At 60.5% G+C, this 19,413-nt stretch overlaps 1 protein-coding gene across 3 annotated transcripts; it reads right to left on the reverse strand.

Annotated features, from left to right (window-relative positions):
* Positions 1-1,106: 1,106 nt before the first annotated feature.
* On the reverse strand, positions 1,107-18,333 carry SGTA (small glutamine rich tetratricopeptide repeat co-chaperone alpha). Of its 3 annotated transcripts, none has more exons than XM_079115206.1 (12): positions 18,204-18,333; positions 11,361-11,496; positions 10,173-10,279; positions 9,804-9,888; positions 8,620-8,719; positions 6,647-6,751; positions 5,810-5,948; positions 5,199-5,261; positions 4,091-4,128; positions 2,999-3,088; positions 2,736-2,858; positions 1,107-2,054 (listed from the first exon to the last, which is right to left on the reverse strand). In XM_079115206.1, exons 2-11 carry the CDS (start codon positions 11,458-11,460, stop codon positions 2,744-2,746), a joined length of 942 nt encoding a protein of 313 aa, XP_078971332.1. In that variant the 5' UTR covers positions 11,461-11,496; positions 18,204-18,333; the 3' UTR covers positions 1,107-2,054; positions 2,736-2,743. The 3 variants fall into 3 exon arrangements, with proteins under 3 accessions (XP_078971332.1, XP_078971331.1, XP_078971330.1); XM_079115205.1 differs by lacking the exon at positions 18,204-18,333 and adding an exon at positions 14,188-14,236; XM_079115204.1 differs by lacking the exon at positions 18,204-18,333 and adding an exon at positions 14,023-14,144.
* Positions 18,334-19,413: the final 1,080 nt, after the last annotated feature.

Raw genomic sequence — 19,413 nt, forward strand, 5'->3', positions numbered from 1 at the left:
AGTCAGAATCACTGACCCCACCGCTTGCTGACAGAACATTCGGAGATGAGCTATTTCTGACTCACGTGGGGTGAGCAGTCTCATCCACGACAGCCTCTCGCAGCGGCCGCAGCCCCTGCCCCCACCCCCGGCGGTTGTCCAGAGCCCGGAGGCTGGGCCTGGGAGAGGCGGTGCAGGCCATGCTAGTGAGGGACGGAGCTCCCTGGGAAGGCCTGGGCAGCACACGCAGATGGCTCTGGGGACACACGTTCACATCGTGTCCACAGGTGCTTCTCACAGTGGGGCTGAGGGTTCAGGATGCAGTTCTGGGGGACGACTGGATGGGGTGGTTTTCAAGCTCTGGTGTGTCTGCCTCACTCACCTACAACGTCACGGCCCTGTGCCCAGGACGGTGTGGCATCCCTGAATGTGTACGGCCACCCAGGTGCAGGGCAGCACTGCCACTGCTGGCCTGGGGACGCCAGAGTGCGTGCTCTGCCCTAGGGCTCGCCATGGCCGTGGACAGCGCACCGCCCAGGGCACCCTGCTGGCCCTGCCCACCTGCACAGCACCGTGGCCTCCGTTAGGTGCACCTTCTAACTTCTTGGAGGGGGCACTGGGGACTGACCTGAGCCACCCCGGCCCTTTTCAGAACAGGGTTCCACTAAGTGTGGACGGCCGGCACACACACATTTCGTGATTCCTCCAGTCATCTGTGGAAACTGACGGGAGTTAGCAGCTGAACCCTGAGCCCCACCCCTGCACATGGGCGGGGGTCCATGGGGAGATGGCCGCTCTTCCACGGGGCAGGGCTCCACCTGGCTGGGTGACCTGTCCTTGCCAGGCGGTTGGAGACAGGAACTCAAGAGTCCAGAGTCTAGGTGCCACGGATATCCCAGGGACCCCTGTGCAGCTCCTACCCACACCTGTCACTCAGGGAGGCCTGCTGTGCACCAGGGAGGGGAGGGAACCGCACCACAGGAAGGTGGTGGCTCAAGCCACATCTGCCGCCCAGATACCTGTGACCTTGACACAGGAAGTGCTCGTGTGGGGCTCCATGCAATTCCGGGGCACCGGGTGGGCCAGGTGATGGTCTGGAGGGCTGGGGGTACTCAGATCAACAAAGCCCAAGTCACGATGTCTATTTATTCTCCACATGGCGTGCTCATCAGCACGTCCTGCTCGGGGCTGCGGGAGGCCGCAGCCCTTCTTCCTACTGGCTACCTACAACACACGCACTGCCTCTACCTGGCACGCAGCCCCAGCACCCCCAGGGTGCTCCAAAGCTCCACGGCAAGACCGCGCAGTCCCATGGAGCCGAGCCTGCCTCCCCTGCAGCTGGGCCGGGTCTCGGGGACACCCGCAGTGGCTGTGCTTCCCAGGAGTCACTCCAGCCACTGTTTCTGGGCCAAGGAGGTGGTGCCGAGGACCCCAGAGGGCGCAGGGGCAGTGGGAGGGGCACAGACAGGCCAGGATGTCCTGGTCAACCTCTACACAGGACTGACAGCGCAGCCCAGCTGAACAGGAGTTTGTGACTATCTGCCAGGGGACTGGAAGAGGGTGGGCGGAGGGGGAAGAGACATGCCTGTCCATGCGCCCAGCAGAGAAGTCACAGAGCCGGGTCCTGCACAGGACATGCTGGCCAACAGGGTGCAGGACCTAGGAGCTGCCCATTAAGCTGGTGGCTGGAGTTCCTCCCTGGAACACACTTCTGCGGCTGCTGGGGCATGGGTGCCGGGGGGGCTGGCAGTGAGTTCTTTCTAGCACAGCGCAGCCCGGGCAGCTGGAGGGTGATCCCGCAGCCCTTGCAGACAGGGGATGGGGCAACGCTGTGGAGGGTTCCCAAGGCCACAGGTGGCGCTTCTGCAGAGCGGCCCAGGCACAGCCATGGGGCTGGGAGTAGGGGCTTCGGCTCTCCAGGGCTGGAGGAGCGAGCGGGGAGGGGGAGGGCGGACAAAGGCGCTCAGCGTGCAGGTCCAACTTCAGTTTTTCCTCTCTTGGGCAGCCCACAGGAGAAAGTGGCCAACCACGTGGAGGCTGCAGCTGGCCGGCAGAACAGGACAGCGCTGGGACAGCTGGAGGAAGACAGACCAGACCCAGGTGGTCAGGCCACAGCAGGAGGCCGGGCCTGGCGTGCAGAGCTCTGGCAGGGCACTCAGGCCTGGCGCCGGGCAGTGCAGCTGGGGCTCGGGAGGCCAGCCTCCACCGTGTTCTTGGAAAGAAGAGCTTGTTACGAAGGAAGCTGCCTGCAGCTCCGTGGTGGAACGTGAGCTCAGCGCGAGCGAGGCGCCAAAAAGAAAAGGAAGGACAGGCAGCGCCTGGAAGGAAGTGGCCAGGACCTTGCGGGGGTCGCTGGGGGGGGGGGGGGCAGCTTTAGGTTCTGATCTGGCCTTTCTAAGTAGTCTGGTCAGAAAGTCAAAGCGGGTCGATATCAAAGGGGAGAGGCGGCTCAGGGAGGCAGGGGGCCTCTCCTGTGGAGGCCGGGAGCCCCTGCCCACCAGACAGGCGAGGCTAGTGTGGGTCCTTGGGCCGCTGACCAAGCCAGCCAGGGTGGCCGGGCCCAGCTGGGACAATGGCCTACTTCTAAGAGCCAACACCACCTGCTCTCAGGAGTAACCAGGCTCCCTGATGCAGACCTGGGTCCGTCCAGGCACCCGAGGGGCTTGGGCCAACGCTGGACAGGGTCCTGGTGGCCAGGGAAGCCTCACCTGGCCTCAGGAGCTTGAGCAGCCAGGACCAGCCCCCTGGGAACTCACCTGGCCGGTCACTCCTGCTGGTCGTCGTTGCTGGCACTGGGGGTCCGACTGCGCATCTGACTCCTGAGCTGCTCGATCAGCTCTGGGTTCTGCTGCTGCATCTGCTGTGCAAACTGCTGGCCCCTGCGTGGGACAGTGTGGCTTGGCGGGGGCCGGGACGCTCGCCGCCCAGCTGCCCACTTCCACCCACACCTGACCCCTGGAGTGTCCAGGGACATGCTTTGTGTGCCCACACCCGTGTCCCCAGGGGCCGTGGCACTCACGCCTGGATGAGGCTGGCCAGGTCGTTCTGCGAGGGGCTGGTGCCGGGAGTCCCCAAGGGGTTGTGGCCACCCGAGATCATCCCGGACATGCTGTGGGAGAGAAATGTGACTTGCGGGCCGGGTGGCCCTTTGCATGTGGCCTGAGAGGTCACTCCTTCTCAGGCAGACTCAGTCACCTGGCCGACCCCCAGGCCCCCAGCCCGGCCTCCCCAGGACAGCCCCATTCTGGCCTAAAGACAGTGGTCTCAGCAAGTGATGCTGCATGACAACTGTGGTGGTGGTGGCCAGCTCGGGGTGTCCTGGCCCGGAGAGGTGGAGGCAGCCATGCCACTCACATGCTGCCGGGCCACAGAGCCACCCGAGAACCGCGGGCCCCGCCTGTGGACAGCGCTGTGGCTGGGCAAGTGCCGAGCTTTGACAGGGAAGGAAAGTGGCTGGCAGCGTGTGGCGGGCCGGGCGCCTCAGTTGCAGCCAGGACAGGGACAGCACCAGGCGCTCCCGGGCTCAGAGCAGAGCCCAGGTGCCTGTCAACAGAGGGATGGGCACAACCTGGCCACGCACACCCAGAGCATCCTTGGCCAGGCCAGGAGCAAGGACACAGCTGGACACAGCCAGTGAGAGCCAGACACGCAAGGACACAGTGTGTGACCCAGGGACAGGAGGGCCCAGGACCCCAGTCCAGAGACGGACACGTGCTTACGGGTAAGGCCTGGGAGGGGACGGGATGGCTGTGGGGAAGGGGTGTCATGGGATGTTCGGGGATCCGAGCGTGGGGTCTGGCCCAGGACGCTAGGAATGCACTTAATGCCGATGAACTGTTACGCTTTAACTAAGAAGATGAGGATTTCTTTGCAGCAGGGGTGGAACCCAGGGCACATCCCCACCCTTTTTAGATTCTGATACAGGGCCTTGCTAAGTTGCTAAGGTTGACCTTGACCTTCCGACCTCTGGCCTCAGCCTCCCCAGCACTGGGATGACAGGTGTGGCCGCCACAGCTGGTTTGTTAAGTAATTAAAATCCCTATGTCAGGTACACTTTGCCACAACAGAAGAAACCCCAGCACACCAGGCGACGCAAATGGCTGTCACTTACAGCTGCTGAACTTGAGGGTTGTTTATGAGGTTTGACGCCTGCAGGAAAACAGATTCGTCAGGAAGAGCGAGCACGCAGCCATCCTCTCCAGCTCAAGTGTCCGCCCACAAGCCAGGGGGCGCTCGCCACTGACATACTGCTAGCCCGGGGCACACCCTGCGACCCACATCTCGTGGTTCCCACCCCCCTGGGACCCTCTGAGACCCACAGCCCTTGCTGCTGTCCCCTGGCAGCGGGAGCCCCGCACAGCTGCCCTGCTCTCCTGTGAGCCACTGTCTGTCTGAAGCTGGGCTGGCGCTTGGCTCTGTCCACGGGGCAGTGCTGGGTCTCATGCCCTGGGGTGATTCCTCTAGGACTGTCTGGACGGCACTGGTGGGAAACCTTCCCAGGGCAGCTCAGAGGAGCACTGCTCCTTTGTGCAGGGCAGGAGGGCAGGTGCCCACTGCCCACTGTGGGCAGTGCCTTCAGAAGGGCGGGCACCAGCTCTGCAGCCCTCTGTTGAAGGGGGGGCACTGGGCGGTGGTCCACCAGCAGCCACCTCTGTGCTTCACCCCAGCTGCTGCTTGCTCTGGTGAGGATGTCCCTCTGCTACCAGGATGCTTGACCACTAAGCCACGTCCCTAGCCCTTTACACCTTTGGAGACAGTCCCGCCAAGCTGCCTGGGGCCTGGCACCTGTGTTCCCCCAGCCCCGAGACGCAGGCAGGCACTGCAGCACCCAGTGGCTCTCCCTAACGTTCAGCCAGTCACTGCGGCCCCATGGCTGCAGGCTGGGTGGGCACCCAGGGAGCGTGTGTGCACATGGGGAGGGCTCTGCACAGTCCTGGCTCACAAGGCTGCTGCCACGGGCTGATGTCCCTTCCACAGTACATGCTGGCATTGGAAGGTGGCACCTGAGACCCTGCATTATCTCCTATGGACCCCTGGAGATGGACATGGCCATATCCTTCCACTGCAGTCTCTACCACACTGGGGAGCTGGGTATAACCTCCTGGACTCCACAGCAGGACGATCTGGGGGCGGGTGGTAAGCCCTGGCCCACGTGAGCCCATGCAGATGTGAGCCTGGCCCTGTGTGGACACTGTGGGCGGGGAGGCGGGGACCATTACCATGCTCATGAAGCTGGGGTTGTTCAGCAGGCCAGCAATGTCGAAACTGCCCACACCTCCTGTCTGGAGACAGGAAAGCACTGGTGAGTGGCGCTTGGACCCAGGACCATGGCTGCACACCCTAGGACCAGAGGGGTGATGGCCCTGCAGGGCTCAGACAGTTCGTCAGCCTGAGGGCCAAGGGGAACCCTGCCTCCCAAGGCACAAACCACGACCAGCACTCTGGGGAAAGTGTGCCGTGGCCAGGCCTGTGACTTCCCGCGTTCTGGCACCCTGGCCTGGCTGACCCTGAGGCGAGGCGCCCCTGGGCTGATGTAGCTGGCAGGGCCCTGCCCTGGGCGCACACCCGCCTGAATGAGGCGAAGCAGCCAGCTGAGCCTCCATCCACAGGAGCGCACGGGCCCCGGCAGGGACCCAGGCGGCCCCACCCAGCACGCCGATTCTGGGGCTTGTGAGTACAAATTTCTTTCCTCACAAGTTTTTCCACGCCTGTGTCTCATACACGAAGGCAACAAGCCCTGGTACCCGTGCAACACTCAGCGTCAGCCTGGCCTCAGCCGCTGCGCTGCTCGCCTGCCTGGCCCTGGCCCACCCGCAGCTTCTGGGCTCACAGGACTCGGCGCCTCCCGCAGCTTCAGCTCTGCTATCTTGAGGTTGGACTTGTAGGTGTCGTTGTCCGGGTCCAGCTCCAAGGCCTTCTTGTAGTAGGCCACTGCCTCCGCGTGCTTGTTCAAGCTGGAAAGCGCCAGGCTGGGGTGGGGAAGAGCCGTGGTGAGGGGCCTGGGGCAGACCCAGTGGCCCGTAGGCTGGAGGTGCTGCCCTGCCGTTCTGAGTGGACACTCACGCCTGGAGGGCTCAGGCGTGTGTGCCTAGGAGGACACATTAGAGGAGTCCAGGATCACGAGAATGGACCCGTGGGGCCACACAAGGTGCTTCTCCACCCAAGCGTGGGGAGAGGACAGGGTGGGTGGAGACAGGAACTGGACTCAGCCTTGGGCACGCTGCGGGCTCACAGCTGCTGAGACCCTCGGGATACCCTGAGTGACAGTGCCAGAGCACCCTGGAGTCTGCTACTGTGGGGCTCAGGGGAGACTCCCGGGCAGCCTTGGCAGGGGCAGGTCAGCACAGCAGTCCCTGAGAGGGCGGGAACTTGGTGCCCCAACTGTGGGGACGGGCTCCTGTGCTTGGCCCCTGAGCCCCGCCCAGTGCTCAGCACCTGGCTGCTAACCTGTGCGCCTCCACTGTGACAGCTCCCAGACCTGCAGGCTACCCCGCCACCTCTGACTCCAGAGCCGCGGGCAGGGCTCTGGGAAGCTCCAAACTCCCAGCCGGCCGGTCAGAGCGGACAGACCCGGGGATGCATGGCTGTGCCTGAAGCGGAGCTGGTGCTAGGGAACGGGAGGATGGCACGTGCCAGATGGGGACGCAGTGGACCCGTGCCCACTCACCCCATGCGGCCATAGGCTTTGCTGTAGGCCGGGTCTATGCAGATGGCCCTCTCGCAGTCCTGCACGGCCCCCGCGTAGTTCCCCAGTTTGCTGTAGGCTGCGGCTCTGAGGAGACAAAGGCAGCTGGCTCCGCAGCAGCCCGGACCCAGGGGCTGGCGAGGCCAGCCAGCAGGCGCTCTCAGGGCTGCTGCAAGTCTTGCTGAGGGTGAGGACATCTGGGCGCTGGCTGGTCAGGTGCAGGGAGAGGGCTCAGCCTGGCACTGACCGTGGCAGATGGAGGCCTTAGCACCGGACCCTGCCTTCCAGGTCCCACTCATGGGACACAAAAGGCCATGCGCCCTCGAGCATGCTAGAGAACACAGCAGAGCAACCCTGAAGCCATGCTGCTCGGTGAGGTTCTGGTGTGGCCACGTCCCAGTCCTGCCTCAATTTCCTCCTCTGTCAGATGGGGCAAGAGAACCCACTCCTCACCAGGTCAGCAGGAGGGCCAGAGGTGGCCACACCAGGGCCTTGCCAGAAGACAGCTCCTGCTCGGCTGGCTCAGCAGCCGGTTTGGCTGGACAAAGCCTGTTTTGGTTCTGTCTCTTTTCTTCCATTCAAGAGAGCAGAGTTGGCCCTGCATCAAGGTGGGGCCGCTGCCACCTGAGAGCAGGTCTGAAGCCAAGGCTGCACACTCCGCCTCTGTGCTGAAGCCCACCTGACAGAGCAGGTGCTTCGGAGGATGGCCAATGACGAGAGCGAGCCCCACCCTCACCTGGACAAGGCCAGACAAATACGAAAACTCTCTGATCTCGGTTTTTGGTGCACCCTCACCTGTGCCCAAGGAGAAAGCCTTGAGCCGCCTGGCCACCCTTGCAGACTAGTGCATCCTGCTGCAGACTGGAGGCAGAGGCCCCCCAAGACCCCTTGGACCTCTGGCCACAGCTCAATCCTGTGTCACTCTCTCCCTGGTTTCTCATGGTGCTGTGGAGGAATCTCAGAGTTTTATTTTGAGACAGGGTCTTGACAAGTCAGAGGCTGGCCTTGAACTTGCTGTCCTCCTGCCTCAGCCTGGGCAGGGCTCATCTTTGAAGGAGAGGGAGGCACTAAGGAAAAGTGTTGAGGAGCAGAGCTAGGCAGCTGGGGGTGGCTGGGACCTCGGTACAGATCCAGCGCCCTTCCCATGAGGCTGGGGACCCGGGGTGCTTCCATTTCCAATTCCATCAGAATCTGGAACATCTGCCTGTATGCAGCGAGGCACGCTGGGGAGGGACCAAGTCCAAGGAGGACACGCATTCACGTTTCAACGCCATCTCAGCAGCTGTACTCCCTCATGAGCCTGCGTCTGACCGTGACCCCTCCCACGAGGTCAGGTCTGGACCTTTCCCCTTGTGCTGTCACCGTGGGCCCAAAGGCCCGAGACCTTGGAGCATTTCAGGACTCGAGTGCTCCACGTGCCCTATATCCGCAATTTTTCTGAAAACCTAGAATCAATCCAAAATAAAAGGTTAAAAGAACAAAACCCAAAAGAGCAGCCACGTCCATGGCCAGGGGCTCACAGCTTGGTGCTGGACTGTGCCACCTCCACTCCTGCCCCAGCCACAATGGCATGCCAGGAGACTGCCCCTGCCCCGCAAGGCTCTGCCAGGTCAGTCGGTTCCTTCCAAAAGCAGAGGCCAGGGTCTGGGTGGCTGTGGCAGAGCCACACACCAGAGCCAGGTCCGTCCCCCGCCCAGACCAGACCTGAGCAGAGGCCAAATGCCATCAGTGAGCCCATGGCAAACACGTGGGTGAGACTCTCCAAAGTCCAGCCCTCTCTCTTGGTGTGGTGTGGTGTGGACTAGAGCGTCGCCATCGACAACCCTGAGGCCCCAGCTGGCCACCTGATACTCGCTGCTCCCCGAGCTGCAGGTGGACAAGCCCCAGCTACTGTGCCCACGTCTCCCTGGCCCAGGCGCTCCCTGAGCCTCCTCGTTATCCCGGCCCGCTGGTACCTGTTGCAGAAGTAGACAGCGTTGGCGGGGTTGAGCTCAATGGCCTTTCCATAGAGACGCACGGCGGCTTCGAAGTTCTCCACCTTCATCTGCTCGTTTCCTGGAGAGAGAGGCGTGTGCCCAGCATGTTCACTACAGAGCTGGCTCTCCTATGACACAGCGCAGCTCAGGACACTCTCCAGGCACAAGCTTCAGTCTCTGACCTGTGAGCAGCAGGAGGGCCAGGACAGCGAGCACAGCCGTCCTTTGGGGTCCTCAGGGGATGGGATCTAGGACCCCCAGGACACCTCCGTAGGTGCTCGGGCGCTTGCATGAGACTCCACGTCATCCCCAGGAGACTCAAGGAGCACCTGGGTGAAAGCGGCTACCCTGTCTTGATCCAGAAGACTGACAGGAGAAAACCGCTCGTGACCAGTACGATGCAGCTTTTTACTGAGTATTTCTGATCTGTGGTTGACTGAATCTGCAGACGTGAATCTAGTGGTACCGAGGGACAGTGACATCCATGGACTAGCTTCTGATTTCACAGGCAATGTGCCTTTTCTTTGAGGCCTGGGTCCCGTTCTAACGGGGAGGCGGGGGCTAAGCAACTGCCTATGGCTCATTCTAGCGGCATCCTTCGCAACGCAGTTCAGTGGTGCTCCTATACCCAGCATGTTACACGACTGTCATCTCTTACCTACTTCTGGAACATTCCATTTTACAAAAAAAGAAAGCCTGTCTCCACGAGCAGTCTCCCACCCACTCTCAGCCCCTGCCTGCCTCTGGACCCCCCGTCACTGGTCACACGCTGTGGCCTGTGGGTCTGGCTCTCACTGAGCACGAGGTCCTCAGGTCCACAGCTGCAGCTGTGTCGCCTCGCTCCATGGTAGACGGATTGTGCTGTGTCCCTCTGTCCCCTTGACGCTGTGAGCGTGACTGCACAGTGTCCGCCCGACTGCACTCCTGCTTCCCGTGGGCATCCATCCAGATGCAAATGGCCAGGTCACACAGACAGATCTGCAGAGCGGATGGCCTGCTTTCCGCAATGGCCACACCACTCCACGCACGTGCTGGCTGGGCTGAGAGTCCGTTTTCTCCACATGTGTGCTATGTTACTAGCTGCTTCCCACAGGACAGCTTGCTGCCACCCCAGCGTCACCCCCTCGACTGCCAGAATCCTGGGACGGGCCCCTTCCCCTCACCTTCGGTTTTGAGGCGCTCTGCCTCTGCTGAGTCCTCCTCGGAAGGTGGGGTCCGCTCGGGGCTCCTCAGGTCCTGTGGCATCTCCTGCCCAGAGGAAGACACCCTGCTGTGCCTCACACAGCTGCACCCTCAGCCTTGCAGTTCCTCAGGGACACCACTGGACTGCCAGGCTCAGAGTCTCCTGGCCCTCTGCAGTGGCCCTGGGGAGTGGCTGGGGCCACCAGCTCTGCCGACAGGACAAGGATGGCCACGTGCACCTTGGCCGACGGCTCCTGACTCTGAGCTGGTGCAGGGCGTCAGCACCCCAGGACGCTCCCATGGCACTGTTCTGACTTGGGGCTGGGGGTAAGGGAATGCCTGGGACTCACCTTGCCTGCAGCAGCCGCTTCAAATATTTCCGGCAGAGTCTGGGGAAGCGCCAGGCTGCTGTCCTCCACTGACACCCCAAACGCGGTTTCCAGGCACTGGATGGCAACTGCGAGGGAGGACGGTTGTTCCCTGCACACGGCTCAGCCCGGGCCGAGGGCAGTGTGGGTGTGGGTTCACGTGGCCTAGAGGGCTTGCACATCTTCCTCGGCCATGTGCTTACTCACAAAGGCCCCAGCGCTCCTGCTGCGCCGGGCTCCTGACTTGGCTTCCTTTTGTTCTGGTCCACCTTGAACCTTGGGCACTTGGGGTGGACAATGTGCCCACACCCTGCCAGCAGGGGAAGCAAGGGGATCAGATGGCTGATCTCAGGCTCTCTGTGGGGTCACAATGCTGGGGCCGCCTGGCAGAGAGGTGGTGAGGCTTAGTCTGGCCTGGAGGGCCATGTTGGGGGGAAAGTGCCCGGGGACACTGGGGGACTCCGAGGGAACCAGCAAGAGCCAAGAGCTTGAGGCCGGTCCTTAACTTAAGTCCCCTGGCCCACAGCTAGACTGTCATGTGCAGGATGGGAAGTGTTCCAGAAGTCTCTCCCTGGCTCTGCCGCAGGAGAGTCCACCTACCTCCTGTGTGAGTGGACCCAGGTATTGATCCAGCTGGGAGGGGAAGGCAGGCGGGCACTCCTCCTCCCCAAGGGGCATCTATACCATGGTTTCATCACCCTGGCAGGTCTCACAGTGTCCCCATGCACCCCGCCCTACACGGCCTTCCAGGCCAATGTAAGCCCCACTGTTCCCGCCCCCCTGCAGAGGCCCACAGCTGACCAGCAGAGCCTCCTGCTGCCCCGTGTGCTTTGACAGCCTGGCAGGACTGGGCAAGGGAGTAAGGCACAGGCTCCTCGCCCATGGGTAAGAGGCCCTGGACAGCAACACAGTGGCTACCAAGGTTGCCGACCAGAGGCCTCTTCCTTGCCAGAACTGGTGCCACGCAGGTCAGATAGGAAAGGATGCTCAGCTCGAGCTGGGGGCCAGGGGGCTGGGAACCTGGGGCAGGGACCCAAGGAGAACCTTTCTTCCACAAACACACACGCAGAGGGCTGAGAACATTCCAGAACCACACCTCAAGGAGGCTGGGCTTAGCCAGAGGGGTCGCCCCGCTTGGGGCAGGAGTGGGTAGGCAGGGTGCCTACATACCTTCTAAGCTCTCCTGCGCATCAGAAGAGAGCCCACCGTGCCGCAGCTGGTCGTGCAGGAACCGGATAATGGCATAGGCCAGGCGCTTCTTGTTATCCATCTTGGGACGGAAGGAGATGCCTGGGATTTTCAGGGTCTGTGGTCAGAGCAGAGAGGGTGTGGTGAGTGGCAGGGACACAGGACCGTCTCCCTTGCCCCCCACTCTGCTCCAAGCATCCAGAGCTGCCGCCACTTACTGGCTCTGGCTACTGTGAGGGCCACTTCACGTGTACTGGTCAGTCTAGGCCTCATGGTGAGGAGGCAGGACGCCTGCATTATGCATGTCACAGATGGGGACCCCAATTCACTGATTTGCCTGAGCACACAGACCACCTGGTCCTGAGGCCTGGGCACTGGGCTGCCACCTCTTCCAGGGCACACTAAGTGTGCACAGCAGGGTCAGGCACGCATGGCTCTTCTCTAGGACACTCGTGCCCCTGCCTGGATTCTGAGGGCTGCCTCACTCCTTGGCACCTCTGCTTCCAGTGCTCATGAGGAGCTCACCTTCCCCACACAGCCAGAGGGCACCAGGCAGCGAGACCGGAGACAGCCCTGGATCTAGAATGCAGCTTATAGGCGGCCTTTCCTCACCTGGCTGTCCCAGGTGCTTGGACCAACCTGGAGACTTCAGCCACAGTGACCTCTGCAGTGCCAAGCAGGAAGCCCCGCATGGGCTGCCCAGCTTCCTGTGGAGCAGGTGCCAGGGAAGCTGGCAGGCCAGGCAGGCTGGGGCAGACAGGACAGGGTTGCGACCTGCTGTCCAGCTGCCTGGTGTGCCACCTGGGGCAAGCTTGGCTGCATTGAGCATGCTCCTCCCCTGGGTGCCAGCAGGGGGCGCAACACGTGGCAGTAGGACAAACAGCACCCAGGGCTGGGCCTGCTCAGTGTTCCTCCCGCAGAGCACAGTGGGCCGCTGTTTTGCACTGGGAGTACAGGCCAGCGAAGTGCAGGAGAAACAGACAGGTTCCGGAGTAGGGAGACGCTTCAACTGGAAGTGCGGGACGCAAGTGCTGGGCTGGGGGACTTGCCTGCTCTGTTCCTTACTGCTCTTTGTGGCCATCTGCTGCTCTGCTTCAAACTCTGGTCCAGTTCTCAAAAAGTGACTAAAAGACCACTTACACATCAAAGGGACCCAGCCCAGGCCCAGGAGGCCAGTTCTCCTTCTGAGCTAAGGTGACGTGGACGGTACACCAGAGACTGGTGCCTGCAACTTCCTGCACATACAGACAAGAGGTCAACTGCCAAACGCTGCTATGCTGAGCTGTCCCTCAAACTCCATGTGGCGAAGTCCTAACCCTCGGGGCCCCAGAATGTGAGCATCTTGGAGACGGTCTTCACAGAGCTACTCAAGTTAAAATGAAGCCATGGGGGTGGGCCCTGACCAGTGGTTGGTCCTGAAAGAGCCCCGTGGTCTCCAGCAGTGCTTCAGTGGACACTGGGGATGGGGAGCATGGCAAGCACGGTCCTGTGACTCCAGCAGGCCAGCCCTATTTTTAGGGAGCTGACTCAGGCAGAGGGAGGAGCTGGGTCGTGCGCCCAGGGTCACGCTGGGAGAGGCACAGGTTATCAATACAGGAGGAGGCACCATGTCCGCCTGCAAGGGACATGGCCCAGGGACAAAGGAGGACAAAGGAGGGCTGCGCATCCCTAGGGACCCAGGAGCTGGAAGCGGGGAGCAGCTCTCGCCTCTACAAGGAAGCTCCGTGCCATCTCTGCTCCTTCCATGTCAAGTGCCCAGGTGTCTGGTGGACCAAGACACAGTCAGTACACACAGGCGCCACGTGGGTGAAGCTGGAGAAGAGCCCTGTGCTACCAGACGCCAGGCGTTTGCTCTGCTGCCTGTGGCTCTCGAACCTCAACTGCATACTTGGTCAACTGCCCACCGTGCCTATCAGCAAGCGGGAAGCCACCTCCAGAGGAAAATACCTTCCCCCAGAACTGGGGACTGAACCCAGGGCCTCGGCTGGGCACACCCCAAGTCCTGATTTCCATTTTGAGACAGGGCTTCGCTAGGCTGCCCAGGAGCTTGAGATCCTCTTGCTTCAGCCTCCCAAGTGGCTGGGACGCAGGCGTGGTCACCACACCCAGTGAATTTTTAGCAAATAAACTCAGAATGGCCTTAGAGGTAGGAGGCGACCTCTAAAGGAACCCGCGGATCCTCTTTACCGTCTCCGGTGCGAAGCCCTGTGCACCTGCTTCCAGGTCCTGTTTCATTCCAGAATGGTGGCTCTCGATCGGCGATGATTCTGCCCCTGAGGACCTGGGGCTGAGTCTGGGGACAACTGTGGTTGTCACGACTGGTGGTGCTTCTGGCACAGAATGGGCAGGGGCCAGAGACACTGTTCAGCACCCTGTAGTGTCCAAGATGCCTACCCCAGAGGACGACTGGTCCCAGTGTCCACTGTGATGCGGGGAGCCCTGGACTAGAACTCGACAAGAGTCAGAAGGGCCAGGCATCTGAGGGCAGCCGTAGGCCCACCAGGCCCACACAGTCCGTCTCCTCCCTCCCACCACCGCCTACATGCGGGCACTGCCACCTCTTCAGACAGCATAGGCCTGGGAAAGAGGGTGGTGTCTGCTGTGCCCACTCAGGGACTGAATCCAAACCCTGCTGCTGCCTGACCTGTCCCCAGTGTTCCATGAGAGATCTGAAGCCTGAAGTGTGTTGGTCCCCCTAAGATGCCACTCAGCCTGTAACCCCTAGAAAATGAGTGGGCCTCCTGACCCGCTACCTTCAAAGATGACCAGTTATCAAGCCCCTGCTTCAGCTGGGTGTGGTGGTGCACACCTGTAATCCCAGCATCCAGGAGGCTGGCGCAGGAGGATCTCAAGCTCGAGGCTGGTCTCAGCAACTTAGTGAGGCCCTAAGAAAGTTAGGGAGACCCTGTCTCAAAATAAAAACTAAAAAGGGCTGGGGATGTGGCTCAGTGGTAAGAATACTCCTGGGTTCAACTCCCGGAACTAAAATAAGACTCAGATCATGCCAACAACCTGGCACCCTGACAGCATCGTGCTGCACAGCTGAGGCACGCTGGAAGTACCTGTAAGTCTCTGCTGCTGTTTCAGGGAAGTCGCGCCTACTGTTACAAGGGAGGGGAGAAGCCAGGGCTCCCCAGGCAAGCGGGTTACCTGCTGGGGCTGGTCCTGTGCACTGCAGGAGGTGTGACCATACCCTGGCCTACACCAGTGTCCCCTGGGGCGCAGAACTGCTCCCCTGGGATGGGGATTCCATGGACCAAGAGCCCCAGCGTCCCACAGTCATCTGCCCTGCTGAGGCCCTAGGTGCTGTCCATGCTGAAATCCAGAGTCGGGAGGAGGAGGAAGCTGGGGTCCCTGGTGTCTGCTGCCTGCAGCATCAGGCAGTGTGCTCTGGTGTCTAGTGCGAACGGGGAGTTGATTTTCCCCCCAAAATTAATTCAGCATCTCCCACTGGGCACTATGGACACTGAGGTTGGATCATTCTCCCGGGCAGGTGTCCTGGGCACTGCACCGTGCTGAGCAGTGTCCCTGGCCTCCACTCACTCCACGCCAGGAGCATCTCCAGCCATGACACCCACACGTGTCCCCAGACACTGACAACTGGCACAGGTTGAAGAATGGTTGACAGATACTAAGTGGGAGAAAGAAAGGCTCGAGGTCAGACACTCCTGGCCAAAGGACTTCCAAACCGGAGCACTGAGAAACCTTGCCTGCAAGCCCTCTGGACCTCAGGACTACGACGGTGGCTGGGGCCTGCATACCCGGCTGGGCCATGACACCTGCTGCTCCCCTCACCCTGCTCAGGAAGGGCCTGACAGGGTCCCAAATCTGCTCTTCCCTGCGGGGGCCAGCCCAGAGTCCCAGGAGATGGCCCGCCCTCCTTGCTGCCACACACACCTCTGAACAATCACAACTTGTAGGGTTTTGGCTCTGGGACGACGTTCGCAGAGGAGGCCTGCTCTGCTGGGGCAGCGAGGGCTTCATGAGCCTCAGAGCCACGCGGCGAAGACAGGCGGGTGGGCTGGGGTCCCAGGGCGGCTGCCCTCCGTGAGCTTCGGAACGCTGTCAGTGGCGAGGCTCCAGCCCCGGCTCACGTGAGACACAGCACAGCAGCACAGACCACTGCGTGTTCACCCTCCTCCCAGGACCAGTCACGAAAGGAAAAGGATGGCCTGCCCTCCAAGGTAAGGCGGCTTCAGCTGGCACCCCAGAGCAGCACCTGCTGCCACGCCTCCTGCACATACTCTGCCCAGCCTCTCCACCAGGCCACCCACCCTGCAGGCTTGCCACAGACGGCTGGGTGTCCGACTCTTGGGTTCTGAGGGTCCCTGTGCACCCCCAGGGTCAGAGCCTGTTCTCTTCTGAAACGCCGCTAGGATGTCGCTGCATGCTTAAAGCCTCACGAGGGCTGCCCACGAGGCCTCTGGCCACCAGGGTCACCTGACGTGGGGATGGGGTCCACATGCCCCAAGGGCTGGCCTGCCTTCCACCACACACTCAGGGCCTCTTCACAGGCCTGCCTCCCTACACACGAGGCTCAGTTCCTGGACCATCTTCCCTTTGGGCACCAGTACTTGGCTGTGTCTGACCTGCACAGATGTGAGGTGGCTGGCAAACTCAAGCCCCGTGACTGAGTTCCCCAGGGAAGCCATCTCTCGTTGGCACTCGGTTTCCTCCTCAGCAGACGACAGAGCTCTGTCCTGCTGCCCGCCCAAGTTCCTTACAGTCCCTCACTGTGAATGTCCTATGGGACAGTGTTGGAGGCTGGCAAGAACGTGCAGTTGAGTAGACAGTGAGGAACGTAGACTGCAGCCTCTAACCTGGAGCAGAGACGAACCCGAGGGACTCATTCCCACTTCCAGAAAGATTTAAGGAAAACACTGGCTCAAGTGCACGGCAAACGCAGCACTTGCCAGGCACCTAGAGACCAGCTGTACATGTGAGGGTGCTTTGCAGGGATCGGGGAACATTTTCTGAAAGGGGCACAGCATGAAAGGCCTTCAGCCTCATAGGCTAGAAGATCTCTGTGGTCACCACTCCATTCAGCCACGGCTGCCCAAATCCACATGCGGATGAAGTGTGAACCTTTCAAGAAGGCTGGCTGAGTTCCCATACATCTTCATTCACAAAAACAGGCTGCAACAGGGTTTGGCTCCCTGGTCAAAGCTGGGGTTTAACCCTCAGACACTCTATCCTCCATTCTACAGAAGACAACACTGAAGATTAGAACGATCCCTGGGCTACCCAAGGTTATAGCTTTGATGACCCATACTGGAAGCTTTGAACCTAGGCAGCCTAACTCCAGAGCCTAAACTCCAGTGTGCCTTTCCTTGCCCCACAAAATTAGAAACACACACACACACACACACACACACACACACACACAAATAAACCAAAATAACTGCAGATACTTTCAGGGGTCCACAAACTCCCAACAGGCTGTAAAGCGGGAGTGTCACTGGCCTAGGCTATGGTTTTAACAGCAGCATTAGTTACATGCTGGCTGGGTCACTCTCTGGGATGGGCATATTGGGAGTTATTAAGGGTGCTGAATAGCATCCTTGGCCTTGACCCTCTCTGTGCCAGGAGCACTCCCCGTTGTGACAACCATAAATGTCCCCATGCATGGCACAGTGTCTGCTGGAGGCTGAATCACCCAGTTGACACCCTCTGGGCTGAGGAATTCCATGAACCCAAGAGACTCTGTGTTCCATAATCATTTGCCTTACTGAGGTCCTAGGATGCAGCATATGCTGAAACTCACACGATGATTTCATACAGGGGTTCTCAGCCTTGGCACTGGACACTGGCCGGATCATTCTTTGGGGTGGCATCCTGAGCACTTCAGGGTGCTGAGCAGTATCCTCGGCCTCCATTCACTCTGGGCCAGGAGAACCCCTTGTCAGACAGTCACAGATATTCCCAGGCATCAGCCAGGAAGCCCTGGGGAACAAAACTACCCTCACCTCAGAACCACTGATCCAGAGACCACAAAAGATAATCGGAAACAAACAAAAACAGGAAAACCACTTAGCCTAAGGCACACAGACGTCACACGTCTGGCCGATCTCTAGCAAGCACCTACTGAGCTCCAGGCACTAGGTTAATCGTCGTTTTAGAAATTTAACCTCACACTGACCCTGCAAGGCACGAACTTTTACAACGACTTCGGTAAGAAACAAAGATCTGCTCAGAGAGGGAAAGCAAGCTGCCCAGGTTTACACAGCTGGCGACAGGTGGCCGGTCGGTCCTCCATATCGGATTTCCCCACTTCTAGCACCGTATACAAAAGACCCTACAAGTGAACTAGGACCAACAACTGCTAACCCTGCGGGGTTCCCACGCTGCGCTGGGTCCCATGGCTCATTCGCCCAGACTGTGACTGTGACAGCGCCCGTCTTACAGAAAGGGAAATGGGCCTCCTCTGGACAGCCGAGGCGCTGCCAAGGTCACCCAGGTAAGGAGTGAGTGGTGGCGCCGGGACAAACAGGGTCCCCGCGTCCAGGGAGCCGCGCTATCCGGGAGTTCACCAGAGCGAGGGCAGCGGCGAACCCTCGGCCAGCGCTCATCCCCGCATGGTCCTCCCCACCAGCCTGCAGACCACCATTCCCAGGATCTGCACCTGGGGCGGGGAGGCGAGGGCCCGCGAGGGAACACGACTCCGTCCTGCCTCAGTTTCCCCAACGCGCCGCCCACTCACGGGACCCCATGGGGCGCGGCGAGCCGGGCCCCAGACCTCCCCCCTCTCAAGGGCTCCCGAGCCCCGGAAACCGCCGGCCACAAACGCCCAGACCCACCCGGCTCACAGCCGAGCCCCCCACTCACCTCCGAGACGACCGAGCCCCGGCCCACCGACGGCTGCGCCTGCGCACCGCGGCGCCGCTCGGCCCCGCCCCCGGGCGCGGCGCACGCGCAGAAGGAGACCGCTCCGTTTTGTTTTCATTTTGCGCAGGTGCGTCCGCGGCCGAGGCGGGTGTGGAAGGAAGTGACGATTTGGAGGCGGGAGCAAGCTGGTCGTTAGGGCAACTGACCTCTGCGACCTAATGGAGGCCGGAAATTAGGGCTGCCTGCCCGGGGGAGCTGGGGCGCCGCGGTGCATGGTGGGACGGCGGCGGACCCTAGCGGGCGGCCCAGGGAACACGTGGTGCCGAGCGGGCCACGTGGTGCCGCCGAGTGCCGGCACCTGGCTCTCCTCTCCTTGAATGGGCGTAACTGTCACCTACTGTTTGTTCGCTTACGCACCCACCCATCGTCCTGCGCGCCCACAGATGGATTCTTTCATTATTTAATCTCTGCGATGTAAGAAGTCAGATGTGCACAGCAGACGCCTGGTATTAATTCAACAGGTATTAGTGAAACAAGAATTAAAGACCGTGTTGTAGGTGGTCGGGTCGGGCGGAGAAAATGGAGGCCAGTTTGGGTCCGGGAAGTTGGAGACCGCCCTGGGAGACTGGAACGTTCACGTCTCCAGAGCCCTTTGATTACCAAGGTTCCTGCCTGTGCTACCTTCCCTAAAGGTTGATAATGAAGCAACCCCTGAGCAGAGGGGAAGCTGCTAATTAATGCTCTTTGGCTGCCGCTCCCTTCCTGCCCAGCACTGCACCGTGGCCCTTCCATCCCACTGGCATGTCCTAGTTACAAATGCAGGATGGGGAGAAATGAACAAGATAAAAAGAATGCAGGAGAATAAAAGAAATTCAGATGTAGAAAAGGGACAGGAGTTAATCATCCCGTGGATTCCAGCTTTGGGTCCCCTTTTTCCTCCTGGGAGAAGTCCGTATTACTATGCTTTGAATTAAACTTCTTGCTTTCTACTCTACACTTGCCTTGGGGCTTCTCTGGTGTTATACTTCAACATTTGAAGAAGCAGAACTCGTCAAAGGTAACCGTCGGTATTGTTGATATTGATAAATTTTAGGCTTAATTCAGCAAATATTCATTGCAAATCAACTACAAAAAGCAGCAAAGTACTTTGATTGCCTTGAATTGGGGTAGACTAGTCAACTACTCCATAAAGGATCAAGAAACTTCACTA

Source organism: Sciurus vulgaris (genome assembly GCF_902686455.1).
Source record: "Sciurus vulgaris genome assembly, chromosome: 16".
Lineage (NCBI taxonomy): Eukaryota > Metazoa > Chordata > Mammalia > Rodentia > Sciuridae > Sciurus > Sciurus vulgaris.